Source organism: Saccostrea cucullata, unplaced genomic scaffold (assembly GCF_032062105.1).
Source record: "Saccostrea cucullata isolate Sc308-1 unplaced genomic scaffold, CSIRO_AGI_Scuc_v1 ctg2622, whole genome shotgun sequence".
NCBI classification, from domain to species: Eukaryota; Metazoa; Mollusca; class Bivalvia; order Ostreida; family Ostreidae; genus Saccostrea; species Saccostrea cuccullata.
Window position 1 is genome coordinate 5,296 of NW_026922155.1, and position 27,573 is coordinate 32,868.

General features: G+C 31.5%; 1 protein-coding gene across 6 annotated transcripts; it reads left to right on the plus strand.

Moving 5' to 3' along the window:
• The first annotated feature begins 913 nt into the window (after positions 1-913).
• LOC134261288 (proprotein convertase subtilisin/kexin type 5-like) lies at positions 914-26,676 on the plus strand. Of its 6 annotated transcripts, XM_062743727.1 has the most exons (22): positions 915-991; positions 2,546-2,615; positions 3,462-3,698; positions 4,574-4,768; positions 6,359-6,564; positions 6,935-7,187; positions 7,551-7,694; positions 10,023-10,181; positions 11,173-11,340; positions 13,854-14,093; positions 15,107-15,301; positions 15,837-16,042; positions 16,734-16,986; positions 17,347-17,490; positions 18,244-18,402; positions 21,984-22,151; positions 23,704-23,859; positions 24,086-24,256; positions 24,383-24,550; positions 24,893-25,060; positions 25,321-25,549; positions 26,389-26,676. In XM_062743727.1, the coding sequence occupies exons 1-22, from the start codon at positions 947-949 to the stop codon at positions 26,612-26,614; spliced, it is 3,960 nt and encodes a 1,319-aa protein (XP_062599711.1). In that variant the 5' UTR covers positions 915-946; the 3' UTR covers positions 26,615-26,676. The 6 variants fall into 6 exon arrangements, with proteins under 6 accessions (XP_062599712.1, XP_062599716.1, XP_062599711.1 ...); XM_062743728.1 differs by lacking the exon at positions 21,984-22,151 and having other exon boundaries at positions 914-991; XM_062743729.1 differs by lacking the exon at positions 24,086-24,256.
• Positions 26,677-27,573: the final 897 nt, after the last annotated feature.

Below are 27,573 nucleotides of genomic sequence, written 5' to 3' on the forward strand. Positions count from 1 at the left end.
AACACAACGGTAATGCCACATGCGTGGATATTATGCGCGTAAGGTTCACCGTAGAATTCTCAAAACGTCAGTTGCGCGTTTGAAAGAACTGGAATAAACTTGACGTCAATAAAAGCTTGCGTCCGATGTAGTTTACTTGAAAACAACAAACGACAGACGAAACATGCTTGCGAGTGCAAAAATAACGAAACTTTGTATGATAAAAGACTCTTAGAGTATCAAACAAACAATAAAAAGGTCAGTAAATCTTTTTAGAAGTATCGAGGAGTTTGAAAGCTTTTTAAACGTGAACGTAAAAATGATCGAGGATTTTTTTTTGCTGACTTAATTTAAAAAGACATTCAGTATAATAAAATAATGGTGCCTGTTTTGGAGGGTAACAGTTGAAATTGCCACCCCTCGGAAAACCATTGTCAACCTCCGCTGACGCGTCGGTTGACAATGGTTTTCCTTGGGGTGTCAATTTCAACTGTTACCCTCCAAAACAGGCACCATTTATATAATGTTAACATTACGCAGCATTGCAGAGCATACAGTTCTATAATTACAATCTATAATTTTAAAAAAAATCCCCACTATTTGACAAATCGTATTAATATAGAAGTCTACGGATTTCAAGTTCAGCATGGACATAAATTGCATTCACGTATTACACATATGGCAAGTTAAATTAGATAATTAGTGATAGTGTAGTGATAATCTTTACAAAAACAAATATATTTGATAGAATAATATACAAAAACATAATTGACAATTCACAAACTAAGCTTTAAATACTGTATATATATTATTAAGGAAGTACACTGTTGGAAATTAAAATCCTTTGGCTTCTACACGAGTCCTGGGTGGTTATGATGTTTTATTACAAATGTGCAGTAAACCGTGAACAAATAAAAACGATTCTTTTAGCAACTCTAATCTAAAGGGAACGTCGAGAGAAATTCCGATGGATTGCCCTTGTATCGTTCTGCTGATTTTGGTCATTTTCCAAGTAAGTACTTTCTTCATATTTAAATACAGTTTTTGCAAAATTTCAAAAAATCTTATTAAAAGTATGATTTGAGGATATTCTATTGTTTAACATGAAAGGAAAAGAAACTTGTATAAGTTCTTCTCCTAGTGTTAGTTAAGATGATACAGTTAATTCAGTACAATAATCATTTTAATAATATACAATGTCTTAAATAATACTGGCGAGTGAGATAAATATTAAATCTTCCAGATTCTCTTTTAAATTTATGAATTGCTGTAAAACAAGCATTCTGAGAGTATTGCATTACCAATACTAGTCTCCTACCGGTAAGTGTAATATGGTTCCCTGTAAAATTTAAAATTATAAAATTCTGTCAAAAATTAATGAAGCGGAACGAAATGCAAACTTTATACAATTTGTATATACATGTAGCCCATCAAGGTGAAGTCGCACTTTTAAAAATTCAGCTCAAAATCTGCAAGCATTTAGAAAAAAAAATGCAAAAAAAGCCTTGAAAAGTTGAAAAGGTCGTAATTCCTGTAAAAAAAAAAAAAAAAAAAAACATGAAAGCAATATGTAAACCAAATTGAAACTTTATTTTAATTCATTAAGATACACTCTCACACAAAAATTCAGCTCAATATCTGCAAGCATTTGGGGAAAAAAATGCGGAAAATTAAGTAGGACAGACTGACAGACTTAGAGGGACAGACGGATGGGCAGACAGCTAGACAAACAGAGACAGACTCAGAGGAAATCTATAGTCCCCTCCGGATTCACCGGTAGGGGACCAATAAAAAAGTTCATGTAATAAAACAAAGTATCAGTACCCAATATCAATAGAAGTGAGTCGATTAGAATCGTTTCTTCCTGTCTAAAGAGTTTGTCAAAAAGACTTTTCTTGCTTTTATTTATCTTTTACAAACAAAGGAAAAAATGATTAATTTTTTAAAATTTAATAAAGGTCTGTCCGATCATTTTATAGAAGACTTATCAAGCTTTATATTTGACTCTATTTCACTATGACAGACTTCCGCGTTCCATAAATAAATTAGAAAATGTCCTAGTTAAGTGTTTTTAAAAATGTGAAACTGAGACTTCTGTGCTTGATTTGTTCAGTCGCAATTAAAAGCATTATGTTACGAGGCTTTGAATTTAAAACGCTCTGTTTTTTTTTTCGCTAACTAGCATGCGTCATATATTCATTGGGGTTATGAGAGATTTTAAAAAAAAGCACAGGTCAAAAAATCATTTGAAATATTATACCCCGCTTGAAAAGTGGGAAGGTATATAGCTAGTGATTTGGATACTTCTGCCGTGAAAATGATTTATTGAGCTGCTGCAAATATCAAATTTATATCAATTTTTCCCATTCTAACAAATAATACACCTAGCTTGACGTGGACACCAGTAAAAAATGGAAGAGAGAAACGAAGTGGTTATATAGTGGGATTTTCCCCGAAACATTCATTCAATACATATGTTTGCTCTGCTCTCAATTTTGTATTGTATAAACTTTGAGCTTGTATTCTGTTCGTTATTTTCATATTTTATTTCTTTCTAATTAAGCAGATAAGAGTGGGAATGAGTCCTAGTAACAATGTTGACAAATTGGGAGATTCTGAATTAAAGGTTCTGACTGGTATGTATGATAATACTTTGACAATGATGAATTTTACTCTTTTTTACAATGGCCTCCCCAATGTTTAATTATGTGGATTTTATTTCTTAGATATAAATGAAAGCAATCTTGTTTAGAATTTTTTCGCAAATGAAGAATTCTTCTAAATAAGGTACAATAATGAAAGAAAAAAAAGCTTTAACATTGCTCATAACTTTTGAGTGGATAGGGCTATATGGATTAAATATTCCACAGGTGGATTTCTTTCTTTGGGTACCACCAAATTTGACCCCTTGGTCGAAACTCACGGAAATTTCATATTTTAATGATATGTTTCTCAATTTTTTTCTGGAAGCAAATGTTTTGTTATTTTGTCAGATTTTCTTTGTACAGTTACTATACTTGATGATTTACAAACATTCTCAGTAATTCTTTGTCCAATTTGTCGTCCACTGGGAGTGGTTAAGAGTACTCGTCAAATTCTTAAATTTGGAACATACAGGGAAAGTGTGAAGAAGAAAAGTCAGATTATGACATGCTTTATCAATACTATGAATGTATTCATAATCCTAGAGAAATTTGTATTTTAATATTCATAAATGACAAACAAACCATATATAAATTTGAACGAATAAAATAAAAATACCAATAATCACCGATTGATTTATAACATCAAATGATATTATTGTATTGTATCTACTACATTGAAAACATGTTTTATCGCAATTGGTGGACCAACATATGTATTCATTTTTTTTCATTGAAAATAAAAGACAACAAAAAAATCTTTTGAAAACAATCTTCTGAAGAACTCTAATGCTAGGATGCCCAACTTGAAATTGATCTAACTTGTATTTTCTATTCCAGATATGACACAGCCAACCCTTCTGTGTGTTTCCATCTTAACAGTTTTGATTAACACCACCGAAGGCTCCACAGTTGATTTATATGATTATTTTAGTGACGCAGACAATATAACATATAGTCCAGGCCGGTATGTTACTGTAAATATTTCCACACTTGGTAAACTACAACAGGTTTCAGGAACACTGGAAAAGACATCGGGGATTGAACCATCCTGTACATTTCTGATCTATACCAAAGGTAAAAAGTAAAATATTCACTTTATTATTTTTTTTATGAATCTTTCTATGTTAGCCACTGCTGTTCATCTTATGGCCATTGTTTACAAATACCAGCTAGCAATTATTCTGTACCATCATAAAAATCCCTTCAAATAAAGAACATTGCCGGGGCGTGGTACTTCTCACGATAAAACTATGTTCTTTGATATCACAGACAACTGCCTCTTCAATAAAAGTGAAATTTGGAAATTTTCGTATCTCAATCCTTGAATGGCCATCAACAAAATATAACTGTGTTAAAATCAATCTGATTCTACATGCAAACACTTTATAATTGACATCAAAAGAATGCTGGATTCCTCATTGACAATATTTATGTAGTCTTTAGAGACTTGGTATTCCAACTAATACGGATGGGTAAATATGGTGGAATACGGATGGGTAAATATGATTGTGTTCCTTTATTAACTTTTTTTTATTTTTCTAATATTTTTCTATCCTTTTTTTAAATCGAGACATGCCATTGACAGATAACTAGTAAGTCTACAACTTGGAGTGGACAGTCTGAGAGTATATGTTATATAATTACTGACCAAGAAATTGCATATTAGAAAATGTACATGCATTTAGTCATACCTGTCTACCAAAAGACAGAGATTCCAACCTTTGAACACATCGGATAGAATTAACCTGATTGATAATTAAATAAAATGACTTGCAAACAAAATGAGGATTGACTGTTTACCTATCTTTTAGTCAGAATGATTGATTGTAGTTTGACGTCTTGTTTGAGGATTTTCCATAAAGACATCATTTTGGAAAATTGGGTTTAGTACAAGCCTTTTTAAAACTACATGTACTTATATTTTACATTTTTTATTTTTATCTTACCAGCTGAAGTTTGTTTCACTGAGAGTTTATCATCAGATGCCCATGCTACAAAAGTATGTTTTGATTCAAATGGAAACAAAACATGCACTTACACATGTAACAGTGGATATCTTTATTTTGATGGATCATCATCGAAAACGTACACATGCTCAGGAAAGAATTACTGGTCTCCTTCTTTTAAACAGGAAGAATGTCTGCGTAAGTTATACCATGATTAATATAGTTCTAGACTAACTAGTGAAGTACTTTACAAGTAAAAATGTCCAACAGGTTTTAGCAATTATTTTCATGCCTCATATATTTTAAAACCTGGCAGTTTCTCGCCAATTGTCGAAAGAAAAAATTGCAACCCGACTTTCAAAAGGGGGGGGGGGGTAAAAACACGTGCTTCCGACTTGCTATTGGTTACGCATAAGCCAAACAAATGACTTGGATCATGATACAAAAAAACCTTTTGTCGTTCACATAACTTATGTTTAAAATTTTAAATTTAAATTTAAAAATGTCCAATCATTAAATTGTTTCTGTATTCATTTCGGAATGTTTCTTAAAGTAAAATTTGACGTATAGAAAGTATTAAAGCAATTTCTACTACATGAAAAATAACAGAATGAAAATTAATTACTTTTATTGCCAGATAAAAAGTACATGTACTAAACACGGAGAGAGAGAGAGAGAGAGAGAGAGAGAGAGAGAGAGATTAAATAGTTGTTAAAGCTTAGTACATATTAATACAATTCATTTTCCAAACTGATATATACCATAATTTTGTACAATATATTTACTGGATCACAGAAATCAATTTTTAACTCAGAAGTGTTTAGCATTCTCCGATCCCTTACATAGGCGCTCCCCATTTAATTCTATAAATGACGAAAGATAAGTATATATATGGTACGCCAAATTCACAAAAATGAGCTAAACCTAGTTTCACAATTGATAAACTAGGTTTATCGACTGTAAACTATAGTTTACAAACCGTAAACTATAGTTAACGATTCGTTAAGTATAGTTTTCATCTGTAAAACTATATTTAACGGTTGTTTACTATAGTTTACGAATGCTAATCTAAGTTTATCCGTCTGTAATAAGCGTTAACAATAGATTTTGTTGATAAACATAGATTCACGTTTGTAAACTATAGTTTACAATCGTAAACTGTAGTTAAGAGTTGTTAATCATAGTTTCACAAATCGTGAAACTATATTTATCAGATCGTTAACTATAGTTAACGGTTTGTAAACTATAGTTTACAAATCGTGAAACTGTATTTATCAGATAATCTACGTTTTGCAATCGCAAATGATTGTTTTTGGTGTAAAGTATAGTTTACGGTTGTGAAACATAGATTATAGTGTTAACTATGGTTTACAGATGTAAAATATAGATTAACGTTGTTAACTATAGTTTACAGTCCGTAAACTATAGTTTACAACCGATAAACCTAGTTTATCGACTGTGAAACTATGTTTTGCTCATTTTTGTGAATTTGGCGTGCCATATATATAAGGTCTACCCCCTCTACACTATAAAATCTTATGGTATAGGGTATAGAAGGTTAGATCTATAAATACCTATCTTTCGACACTTACAGAATAACATGGGGAGCGCCTATGGTTCCTTATTGAAAATTGAAAGATTTCTGTTATCCAATTCACTTTCTTTATTTCACATTCGATATACTGTAATGTATGAGGTCATATCTACTTTTATAAGAATGTGTACTATTTTATGTTGTATCATAAATTCAGTATATACCAATATAAACATCAATTACTAATTTTTCAGTGACAGAGTCTCCATCTTACAAAGCTAAGTTAGAGATGGTTTACGCATTAGGGGATCTTCCTGCTTCCTCATGTTTACAGGGCTTCGACAACTCACTAGCCGCATATAACACAACTATAGCACAAAAAGTGGATATCAGATGTGATGGCTTTGGAACAGGAAAGTTTAAGATTAATAGTTTTACATCAACAACAAAAGCATTTCAGGTTTATATGTTGCTTTTCCTTTTCTGAACAGTGAGTTAAACACGGTTTAAAGAATCAATATGTGAAATGTTTATACTTTGGGAATGCTGTTTTTCGATACATTTAATATGCAATATCTTCTTATCCATTTTTTTAACATTTATTTTTCAACTTTTCCCGAGTGGTTCTAGAGAATTATAATCATGTGTTTTATCAGGTATTTTCCAAGCAATGTTGCAATCATTCAAACCCAAATAAACAACAGAAAATTATTCTTGTCGTAACGAACTTATAGAAATAAGTGACTTAATTAAAAATTTTATGGGATGTCTTGTGGTCGTCGAAAGTGATGTAATATTTAAAAAGAACTTATAACGTTAATTGATTGTAGATCACAACTGTCTTTAGTGGAGAATTTACTGGAACTGGTTCAGATGAGTCAAGATCCCTTTGTTTGCGAACACTGGTCGTTGTAGTAGGTAACGATCTCTCCAGTTTTCTGCATAATAATACTGTTGTTTGTGATGGAAGAGGACAGTCAAGTGTATCTGTTGTAAGCATCAGAGAGGTTGATTCTGGAAATGTGTGCTCTGACAACATGGTACTTATTAAACCTACAACATCAGGGAGCAGTGAACAATGTGGTTAGTGTCTGTCTTGATGCGATCGGTAGGAAGGGCTAGGGCCAGTCCTCCATGGCACCTGATCCTACCTCTGATTCTGATGTTTTGGAGGTCCCTGTGTGCTCTGCTCTTGATTTTCATTATTTGATTGGGCTTTTAAGCTTGGATTCTATTCACAGATTCTATATATTTCATTAATAATAATGTTCATTAATTTTAAGATTTTTTATATAGTAATCATAGAAGTATTATCCTTTATCTCAATGCAGTTATCTGTTATTTCGATGTATTTGAAGATGAAGTGGTTAACAGATGTGATTAGAATGAGTTGAGTTTAATTTAGACGTATGTTGCATTTTCACTAATGTCCTTTATTTATCTTAGTACTTTGTCCACCAGGGAGATATTTTAATGGAACTTACTGTGTAATGTGTGCTGATGGCCTGTATCAGGATTCGGTAGGCAAGGCATTTTGCAATACCTGTCCAACAAATACTGTATCAGGGAAAGATAAAACTGCATGCATAGGTAAGAGGTCTTACTGTAGAGATGTTTTCATAAGCCTCACGACAATACCTTATGGGCATTCAAAGAAAGAATACATGTATCAGTATAAATATTAATACACATGTATTCATTTTGTGATATGTATTTGATATATAATTTCCTTCAAATACTTATTACAAAGAATTTGAAACCTCTTCCAATTATAGATTTTGATACAGAACTCTTACAATTGCAATACTTGAACAATAAAGCCTCTTGTACAAACAATCGAAGAAATACTCAGTAAACGTGGGTCAGATATAGTAAAAAAACCTTAAGTTTGAACATACAAGAGGTAAATTATTAGCATGGCTATGTCATGTTGCAAATTTTGAATTTACCGGGTGGCAGTAAATACAAAATTTGCCACATGACATTTATACAGGCCTCTACCGATATTGTTTAGTTCTACTGGGATTATATTGCAAACCATGGTATTGGGACTTACAATGGTAGATTTTGAAATAAATATGCTATAATTCTATCAAAACATTTTCTCTTCCCCTGGAAAAAACTATATATCAATATTATTCTACGCTCAAATGATACACATGATCAAAAGAAAGAGTCCTCTTTTAAAGTTACAACCATTGTTGTATCTGGTTTCCATTATTATACTAGATTTTACTAGGTACATGTATTTAACTTGCTGGTAATTATAGATTTTACTAGTTATTTCACTTGTTGTTTATCATAGATTTTACTATGTATTTATAACTATTTAACATAGTGGTTATTTAAGGAATAACTGTCTAGTTAGGAGAGTATGCCAGGGCATCAACAATAGTGGGAAACATGGGATAATTTGCATAACGTGTTATGCTAAAATTATCCCATGTTTCCCACTATTGTTGATGTCCCTGGCATACTCTCCTAACTAGACAGTAAATCCCTTATATTTTCATTTCATTGTGAAATAAAATAGTAGATTAAGACTTTAAAAATGTAGACATATAGACTTAAATTTCACGAGGACTTCCAAACCAATTTCAATAGTCCTCGCCCAATGACGCCGAACACCTAGGCAGCCGCATGAGATTTACATGCATATTTTTCCTCCTTAGCGTCACACACAGAGACAGATGCGCACGAGATTTGCATGCATTTTAGGCCTCCTTAGCTCCTGACCTATCGACCTGCCTAATTTACATTCCGGCAGAATTATCAAGAAATAAACTCCGACAACTTTCAAAGAGTTATCGCAGAGAAAAAAAATTAGAAATGGAAATATTATAGATTATACTGTTTATTTAACTTAATGGTTATCATATATTTTATTATGTTTTTAACTTGGTGATTATTATAGAATTTGCTATGTGTTAAACTTGCTCTATCGTTTATTTTTGTTTTAGAAATATTAGCTTTTCAAATAAAAAGCGTAAATGATATAAAAAGACTTTCATTTCAGAAAAATATGACTACTACCGATGATCTTACGGTTGTGCTACAGACTGATGGTTGCATAAATATGTTAAATGATACAGTGTCGTCAGAAAAGTATTGAAAATTAGATTAAATTTCAGAATTTTCAAAAGTTCTTGGACCGAAACTAAATTAAGAATAAAAACCGGAATGTCTTTAGACTGGCTTTCTGATAAATGAGTTCGCCGATGAGACAATATTAATGGAATATCATGCGGACTTATATATGCAGGGTCTGCTGTCCAATCCTGTTATGTTTATTTAAGGAATGAAGCTGATTTCAACTTATATTATACGATATAACATAACTTGGGGCAGTTTACGCTTTATAAACCGCGAAGCGGTTTATAAAAAAGCGTAAACTGCCCCAAGTTTTGTTATATCGTATAATATAAGTTGAAATCAGCTTCATTCTTTATAATTTAATTTCAGTGCAGACAATGAGATAATTTTCTCCCCAGAATAAGGCTTCACAATGATTAAATTTTAAAAGTAACGTCAAGCGGAGTAATACGTTTTTTGACGTAACTCATTGTGACGTAGGCAAGTTATGTTATCCAAAATGGATAAAATCTTTTATCCAATCAAATGGCGTGTCACAAGTAGAATTAAATTATATATAATTAAATATTATTTTCTTGGCTTGGCGTCTTGGAAGTTGATGACTTCTGTTGCTTCAAACCTTAGATATTTCATACCAATTTCACACAAATTTCCGTTTACCAGGGGTGGGGTGGGGTGCGTTTTCCGAGGGCGGTCTAGGGTAACTTTTTTCTTGCTTTGGTATATAAATTTAATAACATTACAAATTCCCGACCCCCCCCCCCCCCCAGATCCGCGCATGAATGCCTTAGAATATATCTCCGATCATTAATTTTTTTTTATAAGATCTATGTCCACCTGGTTTCACTTCAAGTGATGGAATGACAGAATGTAAGCCATGTAGCAGAGATGAATACTGGGTAAATGCAACCAACTGTGAACGCTGTCCGGCTGATTTCTCGACATTTGGGAAAAATGGGATTTCCGATATAAGTGGGTGTGAAGGTATGTTATACATATTTCTTAAACAAGGTAAAGAAGGTTGAGTGGATTTTTCTTTTATCAATTTCACATAAATTTCATAAGAATTCTTTGCATGAGAAAGAAACGGAAAAACAACACGTGTGAAATTTATTTAAAAGGGAAATAAATGCCAGTTTGACATAGCATTTGCATGAATTTTACATGAAAGTTTTTCGAATAAATATCGTGTAAAGGAAACATTCTGTCTTAGCACACCCCCTCCCCTATTTTAACTCCAATCTTTAAAAGCCTTTAAAACTTTCCACTAAAAATTATCACAAGTCCTTTTGGCCCAAACCCACAAAGATCAAAGTTAAGGTCAGATATGAATATTCCATACATAAGTCATGAATTTCCTTTACTTTTTTAAAGGAATTTATCTTTTTAGTTTTTTTATTTCTCCGTCTGTAATTTTTTTTCCATTTCGTCCAAAATGAAAAATTTGGTAATGAATTCTGATATTTCTAAAAAAAAACAAAAAAAAAAAACTCTTATTGACTTAAGGTCAAGGTAAATCATTTTTTAGTCTTTTTATTTCTTCATCTGTAATTTTTCTCTTTTTCTTCCACCATCTTTTTTTTCAATAAAAGGGTTGGAAGCATACATTCTCTAGATTAGCTTGATATTGATAACTTCGATAGAAGTTTTGTCACACAAAGCTAGTTAATGCATTATTATACAGTACTTGTTCAGTACTAGTATTTTACTAGTCTATAAGGCAATCCTTAAAAAATGTTTGGTTGCTTTTTTCCGACCGACTTGCTAAAAATGTCAAACATCTTTTTTTTCTTTCTTTTAACATTTATTTTTATGCATTATGTAAAAAAAACTTAAAAAACAGTTAAAAAAATATTTCTCACCTACATAACGACCCTTTCTTCATCCTGATTCGGGAGAAAGCAATCAAACATTTATATTTGGAATCATGGATATTTTAACCAGAATGTTAATTATAAACTGTGTAATTATACAGCTCTTTGTTCCGCTGGAAGATATTCTAATAGAGGGTTTGAGCCATGTCAAGACTGCCCATTTCATCACTACAAAACTGTTCAAGGACAAGGAAATTGCACGCAATGTCCAAACGATTGGAAAACTCTATCAACCGGAAGTAAAAGATCAGCAGATTGTATCAATGTGGGTATGTAGGAGAAGAAAACATATATTGTGAGAGGTAATTCAATCCTCACAATTTTATGGTTCAAAGTAGGAAAACTGTATTTATATCCACTGAATATAGTTTAGATTATCTAATGATATCTAAAAATGTGTATATAGGTTGCCATATTTCTTAAGATGCAAGATATAATTAAACAGAAGTACAGCTGTATATGCCAACATTTAAAACAACTATTTAATCTGACCAAACTGTAAAGTAAAAATAGGTGATAACCGATTCACGTACATTACTCTGATGCTAAAAATTCTAAAATAATATTTCCGTACAGATATCAAATATATTTAAATATTGTGATGAACAGGTCAAACATTTTACATCAGAATTACAGTAAGAAAAATACTGAATGAAGATACATGAGAAGGACTTATTGAACTTAGCAAATTGTTTTTAAGATATTGAATAATTGATTTAATAAAGAAATTAATTGATTTTGAGCTTTTCTGATTTCCAATCGTCCGTCCGTCCGTCTGTTAACTTTTCACATTTTCAACTTCTTTTCAAGAACCACAGGGCCAGTTTCAACCAAACATGGTACTAAGCATCCTTGGGTAAAAGGAAATTTAAATTGTTACAATAAACGGCCAAGTCCCCGTTCCAAGGGGAGATAATCAAGAAAATACTAAAATAGGGTGGATTATTAAAAATATTCTTTCCAAGAACCACTGGGCCAGAAAAGCTGAAACTTATGTAGAAACATCGTGGTATAGTGTAGAATCTAAATTGAACGAATCATGACCCCCGAGGGTAGGGCAGGGCCACGATAGGGAATCCAAATTTAACATTGAAGTATATAGGAAGAAAACTTGGAAAATCTTTTTCTCAAGAACCACCGGGTCAAAAAGCTGAAACTTATGTGAAAGCATCGTTGGCTAGTGTAGAATATAAATTGTTCATGACCCCCGGGGGTAGGGCGGGACCACAATAGGGAATCCAAGTTTTACAGAAAAATAAATAGGAAAAACTGTGAAAATTGAAGCATCTAAGGGTAGTGTTGAATCCAAATTGTTCGAATCATGACCCCAGGGGTAGGGTGGGGCCACAATACGGAATATGTTTTACATTGAAGTTTATAGGAAAAAACTTTAAAAATCTTCTTTTTAAGAATCACAGGGCCAGAAGAAGCTGACACTTATGTGGAAGCAGCCTTAGTTAGTATAGAATCTAAATTCATCAAATCATGACCCCCCAGGGTAGGGCGGTGTCACAAAAGGGAATCCGAGTTTTAGATAGAATTATATAGGAAACTGAAACTTATGTGGAAGCATCCTAGAATAATGTAGAATCTGAATTGTTCGAAACTTGACCCTTTGGCATTGGTCAAGATAGGTATTACAAAGGGGGGAATCTGTTAAAGAAAAGAATGGCCAAAGTTACTCAGATGAGTGATGTGGCTCATGGCCCTCTTGTTATAATCTTTTACTTAACAATAATTTGTATTTCACCAATTAAAAAGTATGTGTCCAAAAGATATTTCTACTACGTATAAATATAATATAATTGACATATTTTGCGAAAACCTTTGACATCGCAGGAAGGGTGGAAACACCTTAAAAAGAGTCATCTTGATATCTTCATCTCCATGATTTATCTATTGAATACGAAAAACATGGGCTGGAAACAATAATGTTTCATTTTAGGAAACTCCAGTGTTTATATTGTATACAAAAGCATTTTTTGTAAATAGGATCACGTAAAATCAGGAAACGTACTTTTTCAAACGTTTTTTAATTTTGAAAATGTTCATCGAAAGGTTTGTCCCTTTCGTGTTCTGTTGAAGAATATTCAACTCAGGATTATATGATAAGGTATAATAAAAAATTGGTTATATAAAAAAATATTCATAGAGACCTGTCACCATAATTCGTTGATAGTCAGGGTCAATGAGCAGTCAGGGATCTTTATTCTGCCAAAACCGACTATGATATGGGAAATCATTTTCTAAGGCCTCATTTGGAAGATCCGTAACGTTCATTTCAAAGTGCCGATCGCTTACCGAATGGACAGTATAGCTACAATGTTCCTATTTTTCATAGACTTAGGTAAGTCGCAGCCAGAATTTGAAACCACCATCTTTCAAGCTGTCTACCGTCTAAGCTTATATGACGGTTTTTTTTTTGAAAAAATAGGAAATTTATTTATTAGTATTTTTTAAATCATTGATTATATACTTTTAAAATGTGACTTCCTGAATGTAAATATAAGAAGAATATAAGAAACACTAGTAGCTTTGTCTATTAATAACATATCTGGTGTGAAGACAGATTAGTGTATTTACTGTATAAGTTATATTTTTATTATCTTTTATACTCAATACATGCAAAAATGATTTTTTAAAGTCTTTGTTATCAAGAAAATTCTGAATTTCAAACTGAAATTTTGTTAAATATAACTGCCCTTCTTTACGTCAGGTCGGTGAAAAAGTTTTTACACTGTTTCATTACATTTCAACTAAACCACTGAAAATTATATTTCAGATTTTCTTAACCGGGACCTATTATGTTCTTCGGATGTTACGATATCAATAAACAGCAAAGAAGACACCAAAGTTGATCTACATTATTACTATTTCAGTGCTCCATACAATATAACATATAATCCTGGTCGTTATATATTCGTTAATACTTCAACACTTGGTAAACCACAACGGGTTACTGGATCATTTGAAAATAAGTTGGGGATGAAAGAAACTTGCACATTTCTTATCTACACCAAAGGTATAATAATATTTCAATTTAAAAAGGCTTCATCTTCTTTAACCTGCGGTTTTTTGCACTAGATTAAGAAATGTTAGGTCCCCGTAATCGAACATAAATGAAAAAATAGTTTTGAGTATTATATCCATCTTTCCGTTTGGCTTCCTGTACTATATGATTGTCAATTTTTTGTCTGTTTGTCCGCCCAAACTTTAACATTGTCTATAACTTTTGAATGTTTGGCACTGGGACGTTAATATTTTTACACTTGAATTATTTTGTTTCGAGACCTTTTTCTCTGGGTACCAATGGTTTGACCTCTTCACCATTACCTTAGAATTTGTCATATTTCTTTTGATTCACCAAATTTTTACCTTGAGCATATCATTTGAACAATAAGTGATATTAATTTTAGTCATATGTAATATTTGACAGACCTTTCCATTGGTACTTGACCTTGAGGTTAATGTTAGACCCATTCGTGTAAAACTTTAACACTGCTCACAACTTTTGAACATTTGTTGCTAGATCTGTCATATTTCATACATGCTCCTTGTTTAAAGCCGTCTTTTTTGTACCAAAATCTACTCTTGACGTTGGAGTTTGACCTAAATTTGAAATTCTTTAACCATGATACAATGTAATGCGCTGCCTTACAGATGCATCAATGAATCACAAATACATTCTTTTTTAAAAGTTATCTCAGCCACCTTTAATTGAAGATGGTCATATCGAATGTGATGAAATCATTGTTAACAATAAATAACTCCAAATTGTCAGTATTATTCTAAGGAAATTGAGTTTAGCTGGTTAAGTCTTTTAAAACTAACCGAAGCTTCATTTGGTGAAAAACTGAAGTAGAGTTACCTACTTCTAATTCACGAAAAAGTAAGACACACGTATCTTCTCACACCTCCATAGGGGTCACCCGATTAAAATTAGATTAGTTTGATGAGTAAATAACGCATTACTTTGTATCACTTTTTTTCTAACTGATAGATTAAATATTAAAAAATTCTTTTTAACATTTTCAGCTGTAATTTGTTTTATTGATACTTTGAAACCGGTCCAGAACGCTAAAAAAACATGTTCTAGTTTTGGTGGAATCACAACATGCACATACACTTGTAAAAGTGGATATATTTATTATGATGGGTCCTCCTCAAAGGCATACACATGTTCATTAATGAATGACTGGTCAGCTTCAATGTATCCGGAGGACTGTCTTTGTAAGTGATACAGTGAAGTCCGAATTTTACAAGTAATTTTAGTTCATGTATACAATACCTCACATTTTTCGTTTGGAATCATACTTATGATTGTTCAGGTACCAATACCATATATTCAAAATCATCCTTCCTCAAATAAGTTGAAAGGAGAAAACATCTACAGGGAAGCTCTCCCTATATATTTTTTTAATTTTAGTGCGTGTTTTCCTTTGTGATCCTAATTTTCGATTGTCTTTATATAGCCAATCTAGTTTATTGAGAAGTTTGGAAAACTCATATTCTTATTTTCTTATAATATTGAATTTAAAGTTTATATCCCTTAAATATGCAATGCATTTTCGCCTTTATATCAAACCTTTCCATTTGAGTATATATATTTTCTGGGTATTTTAAAAGATTTTATATATTTTGTTGTTTTTAAAAGATATTGTTACTTTGTTTGTTGATTTTGATTAAAATTTGCGAAAAATATACTTACATATATAAATATATTTTCCGTTTAAAAGTTGCAGACATATCATTTTTTATTCTTTAGTGAAAAAATCGCCATCCTACAAAGCTAAGTTAGAGGTAGTTTACGGATTAGGGGATCATCCTGCTTCCCAATGTTTACAAGGCTTCGACAACTCACTAGCCGTATATAACACAACTATAGCACAAAAAGTGGATACCAGATGTGATGGCTTTGGAGCAGGAAAGTTTAAGATTAATAGTTTTACATCAACATCAAAAGCATATCAGGTTTATATGTTGCTTTTCCTTTTTTAAACAATAAGTTAAACCTGAGTTAAAGATTCTTTATGAATTGCTTGAAGTTGATTTGACAAGTTAAAGAGGTTTTTTGATGTTTTATATATTTAATCTGCAATGCCTTCCTTTCCTTTTTTACTTTTATTTTTCAACTCCTTCTGAAAGGTTCTTGAGAGCGAAAATCATGTGTTTTATCTTCAGAATAATCTATTCATAAATAAGCAATTAAAAAATAGCACAATGATATGTAAATTAATTGTTCCCCCCCCCAAATGTGGTTACATATAACCAAATGTCACTGAATATTTATTTTTTAAAGCAATATTACAATCATTCATACCCGAATTAACAATACAAGTTAATGAGCTAATAAAAAATAAGTGTCTTAATCTAGAAAAACATCTAGGTTTCATTTAAAAAGAAAAGGGAGTCAGTGTTAAGTGTAAGTCAGTACTAAGAATACCAAAAATGAAGAAGCATTAAGAAAAATTATATTAAAAATTTCATCAAATGCTTATAATATGTTTATTGAAATGCAAGCATACCTATTGATCTCTTATACCCCTACTGAATCTAAGACGATGCTATAAGAATGTACATGATTAGACAATTTTTGGATGTCTTGTGATCGTTGTAAATGATGTTGTAGGTAAAAAGAATTTATAACTTTAATTTATTGCAGATCACAACTGTCTTTAGTGGAGAATTTACCGCAAGTGGTTCTGATGGTGCGAGATCTACATGTTTAGGATCACTGGTCATTGTAGTAAATAACAATCCCTCTTATTTCCTGCATAATAATACTGTTGTTTGTGATGGAGGAACACAGTCAAGTGTATCTATTAAAAGCATAAGAGAGATTGATTCTGGAAACGAGTGCTCTGACAACATGGTACTTATTAAACCTACAACATCAGGGAGCAGTGAACAATGTGGTTAGTTTCTGTTTTGATGCGATCGGTAGGAAGGGCTAGGATGATTACTCCTCCATGGCACATAATCTGAATCTAATTTTTGGGTGCCTTTTTGCTCTGATCCTGATTTTCATCATACTTGAATGCACTTGTGAGCTTGGATGCTATTTGCAAATTCCATATATTTCATTAACAATTATTATCACTCTTAAATTTTTTTGTGTGTAATATTCACAGAACTATAATCCTTTATCTTAATGCAGATGACTGTAAATGAAGTAGTTATTGAGTAGCATATGTGAATACCGGGTATAAGGAAAGAGTAAAAATATGTTATATATGTTTTTCACTTTTTAAAATGTCCTTAAAATCCTTTTCTAGTACACTGTCCACCAGGGATGTATTTTAATGGCACAAACTGTGTATTGTGTGCAGATGACCGCTATCAGGATTCAGAAGGCCAAACTTTTTGCAAAACCTGTCCAACCAATACTGTATCAAGGAATGATAAATCTGCATGTATAGGTAAGATATATCAGAAAAAAAATTAAGTTCAATGCAGGCTGTAGGGATGTTTTCAAAGGCCTCAATCATGACAATAATATAGGGAAAGTCAAAGAATGACTACTGTAAAATCACATATTTTCGTGGGGTCAAATTTTCGTGGTTTGAGGAAAATCTTTTGGTTCGTGGGGATTTGATTTCGTGGATCAAGAATTAATGAGTACTTATGTATGTTACATTTTATATTCCGTGGTGGACATGAATTCGTGGGTCTCGTCAGTATCTGTATAAGATATTAAAAATTCAATTTGTGATACATTTTTGCAATATAATTGCTTTAAAATACGTATGAAAAGAGTTTGAAACGTCTTCCAACCTTAATTTTTGATACAAAACTCTTTAACAGTTTGAAAAAACTTAAAAAATTACTTAGTGTATGGATATATTTTACTAACACTTTGTATTTAATTTGCTGGTTATTATAGATTTTAATACGTTTTTAACTTGTTGGTTATAAAATGTTTTACTATGTTAATTTAATTTACTGGTTAATATAGAATTTACTATGTATTTACCTTGCCAGGTTTTTTGTATAATATCTTGTGCTCTTTATCATGAAAACCAAATCTACAATAGAAATATTAATTCACGTCTATTCATATTTTTGTAATATAGTCCACGGAATAAGCTGCCATATATCAAATAGATATTTTAATTCTTTTTCTTCTCATCAATTCCTTAGAATATATCTTCAATCATTATTATTTTTTAAAGATTTATGTCCACCTGGTTTCACTTCAAGTGATGGAATGACACAATGTAAGCCATGTGGTACAGATGAATACTGGGTGAATGCAACCAACTGTGAAAGTTGTCCAACTGGTTTTAAGACAAATTTACAAAATGGCGTTCCTGATATCAGTGGATGTAAAGGTCTGTTTTTATTTGAAACTGATAATGTAAATAACAGATTATGTAAATCAAAATAAATTTTTACCTTTTGTAAATCAGATTAAATTTGTACCTTGACAAGAAGCTTTTAATATTAAAAATATAAAAGGATTATGATAACATTACACAAAATATTTATGTATAAAAGTGATCAATAATAAAAATAATTCGCATTCAATTCAATAATTTGTTATTCAAACATAAAGAAGTGTATGCTTGAAAATAAGCTCATTTATAATGCAATATACCGTCGCAAATGTTCAGTCAGTAGAACACTCGTTCCTAAATTGGAAGATTATGGGTTCGAACCCACAGTCTATAAAAATGTTAGCGACTGTTTCTTTGCTAAGCGCTAAGCTCTTTAAAGTTAAAGTTGTGGATCCTTCGGATGAGATCTCAAAACGCTGCCCCCTCCCCTCACAGAAGGTGATGGATCGTTGTAGATCCCTCATCGCTCAATGGCATTGAGTGCCTAGTAGAGGTCTATATTCAAGTCCTTTATCGGGAATGATGACATCATGATACCAGTGAAAAATTCTCAAATGGAACGTAAAACAACATATAATAATTCAATAATTATATGACAAAGTTTACCTTCTATTACTTCAAAATCAAATAAATATAATGCTATTGAACAATTTAAAAAAAATCTTCGAAGAAAATACAAACAAAAGGTCTGCAATTATTAAACTTAAATTACTCAAATCCAGGCTGAAGTTTGAAGAGGGATTCTTGTCTGGTTTCTGACTGAAATATTCGACGTATATTTGCTTATGTGTATTATAAATTAATATGTAAAAGATTGACAAGATCATATTTTTCTTTACTTTTATTTATTCTACAATTTGAGACAGAAATAGTAAATTGAGTTTGAAATCAGGCAAGGACTATTTAATAATTTTCGCGGAATGACAGTGTATAAAAACAACTCTTTTTCTGCTTCTCAAAATGACTATTGTGAACAATGAATTTAGTTTCAAATTTTAAAAAATCAACGACCTTAAGAAATTCCTTAATATAACTCAAATTATTAGTTAAGGATTAAAGTTTTAAAAATATATGAAATAAATATGATTCAAAAAAGAATTACAATCCTGTTAGCTTTTGAAAGCAACCTAGGACAGAGTAGAGACTTAGTACTTTCATTTCCTATTTAAGTTTTTCTCCTTAAACACCAGGTCCTGGTACACAGACTTTATGACAATGTTCTTGAATTCTCATGTAAACAGATATATTTGATTACTTTCAGAGAAGAAAAATAATAAGAGGACACCCTCTGATCTTAGAAAATGTCTTGTATTTCTCAGAAACAGTTCTATAATATATTAGTTGCATATTTTATATCAGAGATTGCGCTTTATATTAAATATTAGAATTTAGCTTTTAAAAAAAGAGGTTGGTTTTTTTTAGACTTTTTTCAGAATATGAGGAAATCGACGCATTTCGTGACATCACAATGCATTGACTAGCCAGAAAAATAAGTCACTTTTGGTAGACATGCAACCACTACAGGCCTAAATGACATTCAAAGCATTGTTAACTAAAGTTATATGTTTATTTTAATGAGGAATGGTCCCATTAAAATTGCATAAGTAGAATCTCTGTGTTCAAGTTGCTAAATGCAACTTACTTGCTAATACTTTTCATAAAAGAAATGTTTTAAATGTGCTTCTTATTATTATATTATTTCGTGTGAGAAAAAAACATGCTTCAATTGTTTATAAAAAGATTTGTGGATTTTCATTTTCTTTAGATTGTTCGCAAAATTTTTAACTTCACATTTACACAAAGATTCACAACCTAATAAACGCATTATCCTTCTCGTCGTTAAGAAATAAGAAATACATTACTTAAACATTTTCTGTTATAAAAACCTTTAAGTAAGATTTTTTTGTAAGTAAGATTTGTATTGTGCAAACCATTCAGTAAAGTACTATTTTCATTGCTTGTGAATATGCTGCAATCGAACATGTATATTGGTTTAAGTAAGACCAAAATAAAAAATTACCTTTGTTTCCCCTAACGCGACCGACCCAATTAAATCGCACCGACTATGAAGATTTTTTAAATAAGATGATTCAAATATTTTTTATTGTTATCCAAGTTATATAAAATACAATTTCATTAAAATCAGTTTTTATCAGAACGGCCGACATTGTTCTACTGTGATTTTCAAGCATTTGTTGGAAACAAAATGACGTCCAGATGTGATTACAGGGCATTATCTCTTCATAAAACAATGGCGACGTCTCAATCTTATGCTTTTAGCTAATTACAATTCTTCACTCTTGAAACGATTCGATAATAAAGTATACCATGACTAATTAGGAGTTTTTCGGAGGTGTCTTGTCTTGGCGTCTCCACGTGAGTGAATAAATTTTTGAAATGGACGTTAAACAACAAACAAACAAACCTGTATTTGAATTTAAGGTACGTGATACATGGTAAGATTCACTTTTTGAGTAGACGAGGGGCCCACCTAGTGAACACATCGTTCAATTTCCCTACATTTTATTTAATTTGAGTTTTGGTCTAATAACCAGTATGTTTACTATATGCCATTATGGAACCATAGGAGTTGTTGTAAATATGTCAGACTCCGCATATTCACCCTGATAAATATAATTCAGATGTCTTTTCTTCATGCCTTTATTTAGTGATTAAACTTCGTGATTATGACATTGTACATTTCATTTTTATCATATGTAGATTCGGTTTGGTTCAATTAAATATTGTTAACTTACTCTTTCCCAATAGTTTTGAGATCATGATTGCAGCTTCCTGAGACGTCTAGTGTATTTTTCTTTAATTAGGCCCTTGAAGATTTTTTTTTTTTTTTTGTGCTTTTAATCCCTTCGAGATTTGTTAGGACGACATTTAAACATTTCCCCATTGCTGAAAATTTAGACGTACTCAGCAGCTTTTTTTTTGCCATTTAGTAGTGGGGATCTTTTTTGAGCCAGCATCTTCTGCGACACTGGACATAAGTTTTATGGTCCCAACGTTACTCATTGGGATTTGAACCTGCGATTTAAAATTAGCCACTTACTTCTTAAAGCAAAATGCTCCAGAAACACTGCAAATCTCATGACCCTAGAAAATACATTGATCGTCTATAAGCTCTGAAGGCTGACGGAAGGTTTGATAAAATATATTCTTATGTCTGTTCTTTGCGTATCTGAGAATCTTGTCTATTATATTCATTTTATATAAATTTAATGGCGTGAGATATTTCACAAGTTCAACAAAATAACAGTTGTTAATTAATTAATCCTGAATTTTGCTTTTTAAACGGCATATGTACGATACTTAGCATTTTGTTCACAAATCGCTTTTTTGTACTTTTCTTATTTATAAAGGTAATTTTCCATTAAATTTTAGAATGTATTTTCAAAGCTGCTGTCAGGAAATAAAATTGTTTACCTACCTACCAATCAACTTGAGAATGTGGGGTCGGGTTAGGGGAAACAAAGATATTTTTAATTCCGGCCTAATTACGTATTAATAGATATTATTATCATATAAAGGGAACTTATGTTTAAGCTAACGTTTTACTTCAACAGCTCCATGTTCAGCAGGGAAGTATTCTTTTACTGGATATGAGCCGTGTCAGGACTGTCCCTTTCACCATTACAAAGCTACCGAGGGACCAGGGAACTGTACAGAATGTCCACAGAATCAGGGGACTCTGACCACGGGAAGTAACAGTTCTACTGATTGTGTCAGTGTTGGTATGTCTAAACACTAAGGAGAAATATACTGTGCATATCTCCGTTTGATAAATGATTCTGAAACTTTTACGTGGACTTAGATAACCAATATTGACCATTTGTGTGTATGTTTGAACAGTTTTGTCCACATCTACTTTGTACGTCTGAAGTACTGTGGTAAAACAATTTCATGGGTCTTGTTCCCCCTCCCTGCTCCTCGGAAGACAAAATCATAAAAGATATATCAAGAGTCATGAACTGTCATACTCACTCCTGAAAACATAGACCATAACTGTTTGCAAAAGTTAAAATAAGGGAGCTTTGAAATTAAAAATTATCCAGGCCATGAGTCAGGACTGGGACTATGCTATACGAGGGTTGTCCCATAAAATCGTGGACAAAGCGCTTTTCTCGAAAAGTAATGGGCGCACTAAGCTGAATTTTTCAGTAAATGTTTATTCATCATATTTAAGTGTATCATAATGTTTTTGATGATATATATGCAAAAATAAAAATTTTATTCTGCTTGAATATGCACAGGGTACGGTCCTACGGCGCACGATAAAAATCACAAGGTTATATAAGAGAATATACAAGTATTAATTCGTAATAAAAGTTTTCAATACTCAAGATTAGGATGAAAATTGTCCTAATTAGATTCCTTAATCAATTCTGTCGTCCTTTTGAAAATTTCAAGGCATTTGGTTAATTTTTGGCAGTTGTCTGAGCATTCGAAATGGGAAAGTGGTAAACACAACATACGAAAAATGGCGACGTTTGATGACGTTACGGCGCACCGGAGAACAGTTCAGATAGATTAGGATGTTGTAATGGTACCTTAAGAGACTTTAAATGAAAACAGAAGAAAGAAAATATGAAAAATATCACCATATCTTTAAAATATAAATGAAATGGGAGTTTTCTTAGCGAAGTGTTTTTGATCCATTCCCCGGGTAGTACAAAACATACGGACAGACTGCCATTGTAGTAGCAAAAGACGCGGTCACTGTCTCACGTCGATATGAGATTTTCTGTTAGTTGAATGATGGTGAGAATACTGTCCGTAAGTTGCTAATAAATCATCAGAAGATCTCATGAGTGTGCCACATTGGTTCCTTAACTGGTTATAAACACTCACGTCGGTAAAATCAGTAAAATTTCTAAATTTAAGTGAGGCTTATCCAACTTTATTTTTAGAAAACATTTAACGTGACGCTGTTTTAGACAATTTGACGTTATAATCCGTGCGCCGTAGGGCGATACAGTATATAACATAAAATATCAAAATTTGTTTATTTATGCATATATCTATTTGAAATTTGCAATATATATTCATATTATATGTACTAAAGAGTAGTGAAAATTTCAAAACGCAATGATGATTATTTTTCAAACCGGACAACTTGTCCACGATTTTACGGGACAACCCTCGTACAAACATCATTGACAAATGTTGAAAAATTGATATACTAGTATTTCAAATGTTTATTTCTTTATTGCTTAACCTCAAAAAGTGTACGCATAACTAGAATAAGCACTAAGTTGGTGTAAGTTTGATTCTTTTAAATTTCAGATTTTTGTGTAGTTGGCACATATTCTACCAGTGGAATGCCCCCTTGCAATCTATGTCCAAGAAACACTTACTGGGTTAACAACATGTACTGCCATGCTTGTCCTAGTGGAGGGAAGACAGCCAGTGCTGGTTCACCTAATAACGGGAGTTGTATCGGTAAGTCATTCATTATTGAGATAAAGTTGGTGGTGGTAAAATATTGTAAAGTTGAATTTGCGGGATTAATTTTTTTTCGAATAATACTTATTTCAAAGAAATTATACTCTTTTTGTCCTATGAATTCTAAAAATCCATGAAAATCTCTCCCAGAAAACTAAATTCAACAATATAAATACATGTATCTTAACTTTAATAATATTAGAATTGTGTTGTATCGTTCTAGCTAAATGCAGTACGGGTACATATTCCTTTGATGGATTTGCTCCCTGTAGTATATGTCCACTGAATCACTACCAAGATCAGACTGGGGCTACATCCTGTATAAGATGTCCTGATGAAAAATACACAGTATCTGTAGGAAGCTCAAGCCTTTCAAATTGTACAGATATAATAGGTGGACAATACTTTTAAAAATCTTTTTTTTTTCAAAATTTTCTGTCACCGAAATATTTTAAATAAACTTATTTTTATCATTGAAGAAAATTAAATATCATTCGATGTTTTTTGAAAACCATTACAGCTCTATGTCCAGCAGGGAAGTATTCTTTTACTGGATATGAGCCGTGTCAGGTCTGTCCTCTACATCACTACAAAGCTACTGAGGGATCAGGAAATTGTACAGAGTGTCCACAGAATCAGGGGACTCTGACCACTGGAAGTAACAGCTCTACTAACTGTGTCAGTGTTGGTATGTCTTAATAATAATGGGATAGCATTTTGTATATATTTGAAAAATGGTTAGGATCGTATGAAAAATTATTAAAATCACATTTCCACGAAGCCTTTTAACCTCAAACAAACGCTTTTCTCTTCTCATTGTTGAAAAAATACCCTACTATACATTTTGTCATAAGAACTTTTCAGTAAGATATGTTTGTTAGTTGTAAAGCACTAATTTTCTTTTCTTAGGAATATGCTACAATCGAACTTGTAATTATTGGTTTTAGTAATCACAGATTAATGAATATGATGGTCATATACATGTAACCTTATAAGTTCCTTATATTAATCTCACCTTTTATTTTTACAGCTTCATGTCCCGCAGGGAAGTATTCTCTTACTGGATATGAGCCATGTCAGGACTGTCCCTTTCACCATTACAAAGCTACTGAGGGACCAGGGAACTGTACAGAATGTCCACAGAACCAGGGGACTCTGACCACGGGAAGTAAAAGATCTACTGATTGTGTCAGTGTTGGTATGTTAAGATGCTAGAAAAGATGGATTTTTATTCAAATAATTGAAAACGCTTTTTTCTCATCCAGGCTGAGAAATGGTTCAATCTTCCTTTTGCAGATTTATAAGCCTTACAATCAAGCTTGCACTATTTTCTTATTATGTGATGTCTATACTTTTCTTTTAAAATTCAACAGAAGTAATTTTAGTATGTAATTTCGTCAATTAATTAGTGTTGTGTGTCAAACATATATGCTTGTTCCTTTGATTTACTCCTTCTAGAAACTTACAACACATCTCCCTTTCCTGGCACAACAAAGGAAGAAGATACATCAACTTCCGGTGAAAAGACCCTAGATGACTTATCAGGAAAGGACAACACAGATGATAATTACTTTAATTATTTCATTATCATCTCAATACTTAGTGTTGTTCTCTTTGTCTTCTTGCTGGTTGTAGTTGCACTTCTGTTGAGAAGAAAATTTCGAAAGAAAGATTCAGAGAATTCAAAGTAAGTACTGAATTTTTATTCTTATATTTATACGTCTAGTCTTGTCAAATTAATCAGTACCTTAAACCAATAATAAAAGAAATCATGATTGGGTCTATTTACGACCCATTCAGACAGAATATATTATGTAGTACAGATAACTTTAGGATAATTTGATTTTGCCTTTTTTTTAAACAAAGGAAAACATAGGAAATCAAATGCAATCTTTCATTTTTAGAAGAATATTTCACAAAGTTATAACTTTGTAATATAACTCATCTTACATAGTACTATGTTAAAAAGTATGACGTCATCTTCTGACTCCTTTATTGTAATGATTAATTATTTTTGTAAAGAAATATTAAAGTATAACAAAATTGAACGCTAATTTTCACTTGATAAACTACCTTACAAACGGTTTTAATATATGTTTATCTAATACAGGTGTAATAATTGTTTAACATTATATTATATGGAATATTATATTCAAATGTTTATTGTCCTATATTCCAACCTCTTTTTTCATAAAGGTTCTAACTTAAAATCTTTTAAAAAAATAGAAGCATTTCCAAAAAAAAAAAAATAATAATAATAATAAACAAAAGAAAACAAAATAATAATAAATAAATAAATGAAAAGAATTTCAGGAAAATTGAGACACTGGTTGTGTTCTACCTGAAATCAGTCAGACTTTTTAGAAGTTGCATAATTTTGATTTTAATAATAAAAAAATTAATATTAATTTATATAGTATATTTCCCAACAAAAATACTGATTAAAAAGATATACAAAAAACTGTGAAAATTCTATTTATGCGTTTGAAATACCATAGATAATTATAAATCAATCATTTATTATAGCTACACCAACCCAAGCTTGGATAATCAAGAATCTCAAACACATTCTTACTCTGGATTGCATGACTATTCTGAGCCTGAGGAGAGTGGAGGTTACATGGAACTAGACACTATTCAAAGAGAGGCTCCAAAAGGAGTCCCAAGCATTTATTATAACCGTGATGTTATAAACACAGGGGATAACGTTGCTAATGTTAAACATGAATACACATATATAGTAACAAACTGAATTAAACTATGAAAATTTAAATAAAATTAATAATAAACTTTAATTATTTTTCATTGTTTTATTGAAGCATTAAGATAAAGAATTCAATCCTCACTTTCTATTAATTCAACTATTATCATTTATTACATGTATGATAATAGACTTTATTTTTTTTCATTGTTTTATTGAAGCATCTTAATAAAGAATTCTCACTTTCTATTAATCTAACTGTATCCATGTACATTTGAATGAAACATAAGTCTCAGTAAATGGAGAAATTTGTCAAATTAAGTGTTTGGGTAATTTATGTTGCATTGAAATATATGAACGTGGAATATATGAAAAAGGTGTTATTTATAGACATAGGATATATATTTTTTTTTTTAGTAAGATACCGAATAATATATTATTTCAATAGTGCATGGGACGGGAATTTTGAATACAATGTAATATTTTATATGTGGGAAGCAGGGTATTAATTCTGTTTGTTAAATTTCCTTTGCCATAACTTTTGAAAATTTTTGCCACATTATATTTATTGTGATAAGAACTTTCAATTGGTAAAAATATTTTGAGATACCTAATATTAGGCAGTGAATATTTAAATTTATTAAGACCTTAAGAATTGTGCAACTGATAATTAAATAAATGAGTACAAAAAATAAAGAACTTTAATTAGGGATTAATTTTAGTTAGTCATTTTAACCTTGCATCATGAAAAAAGAATTGATTTAAAAATAAGGGAAAGAAATGCGTCCGTTCAATATTTTCAAAATGTGGAATTTTCACTTTACGAAAAAAAAAACACCTGTGAAATTATCAATTTATTTTAAAAAATTAAAGCAAAGAAATTAAAGCAATCATATTAAAGACAATATATGATGGATAAAAATTAAAGCAATTAACTGTACATGTATTTGAAAATGTTTTAAAAATTAGATTTTTCACACTATCCACGTGCGATTTTTAAATTGCACGTA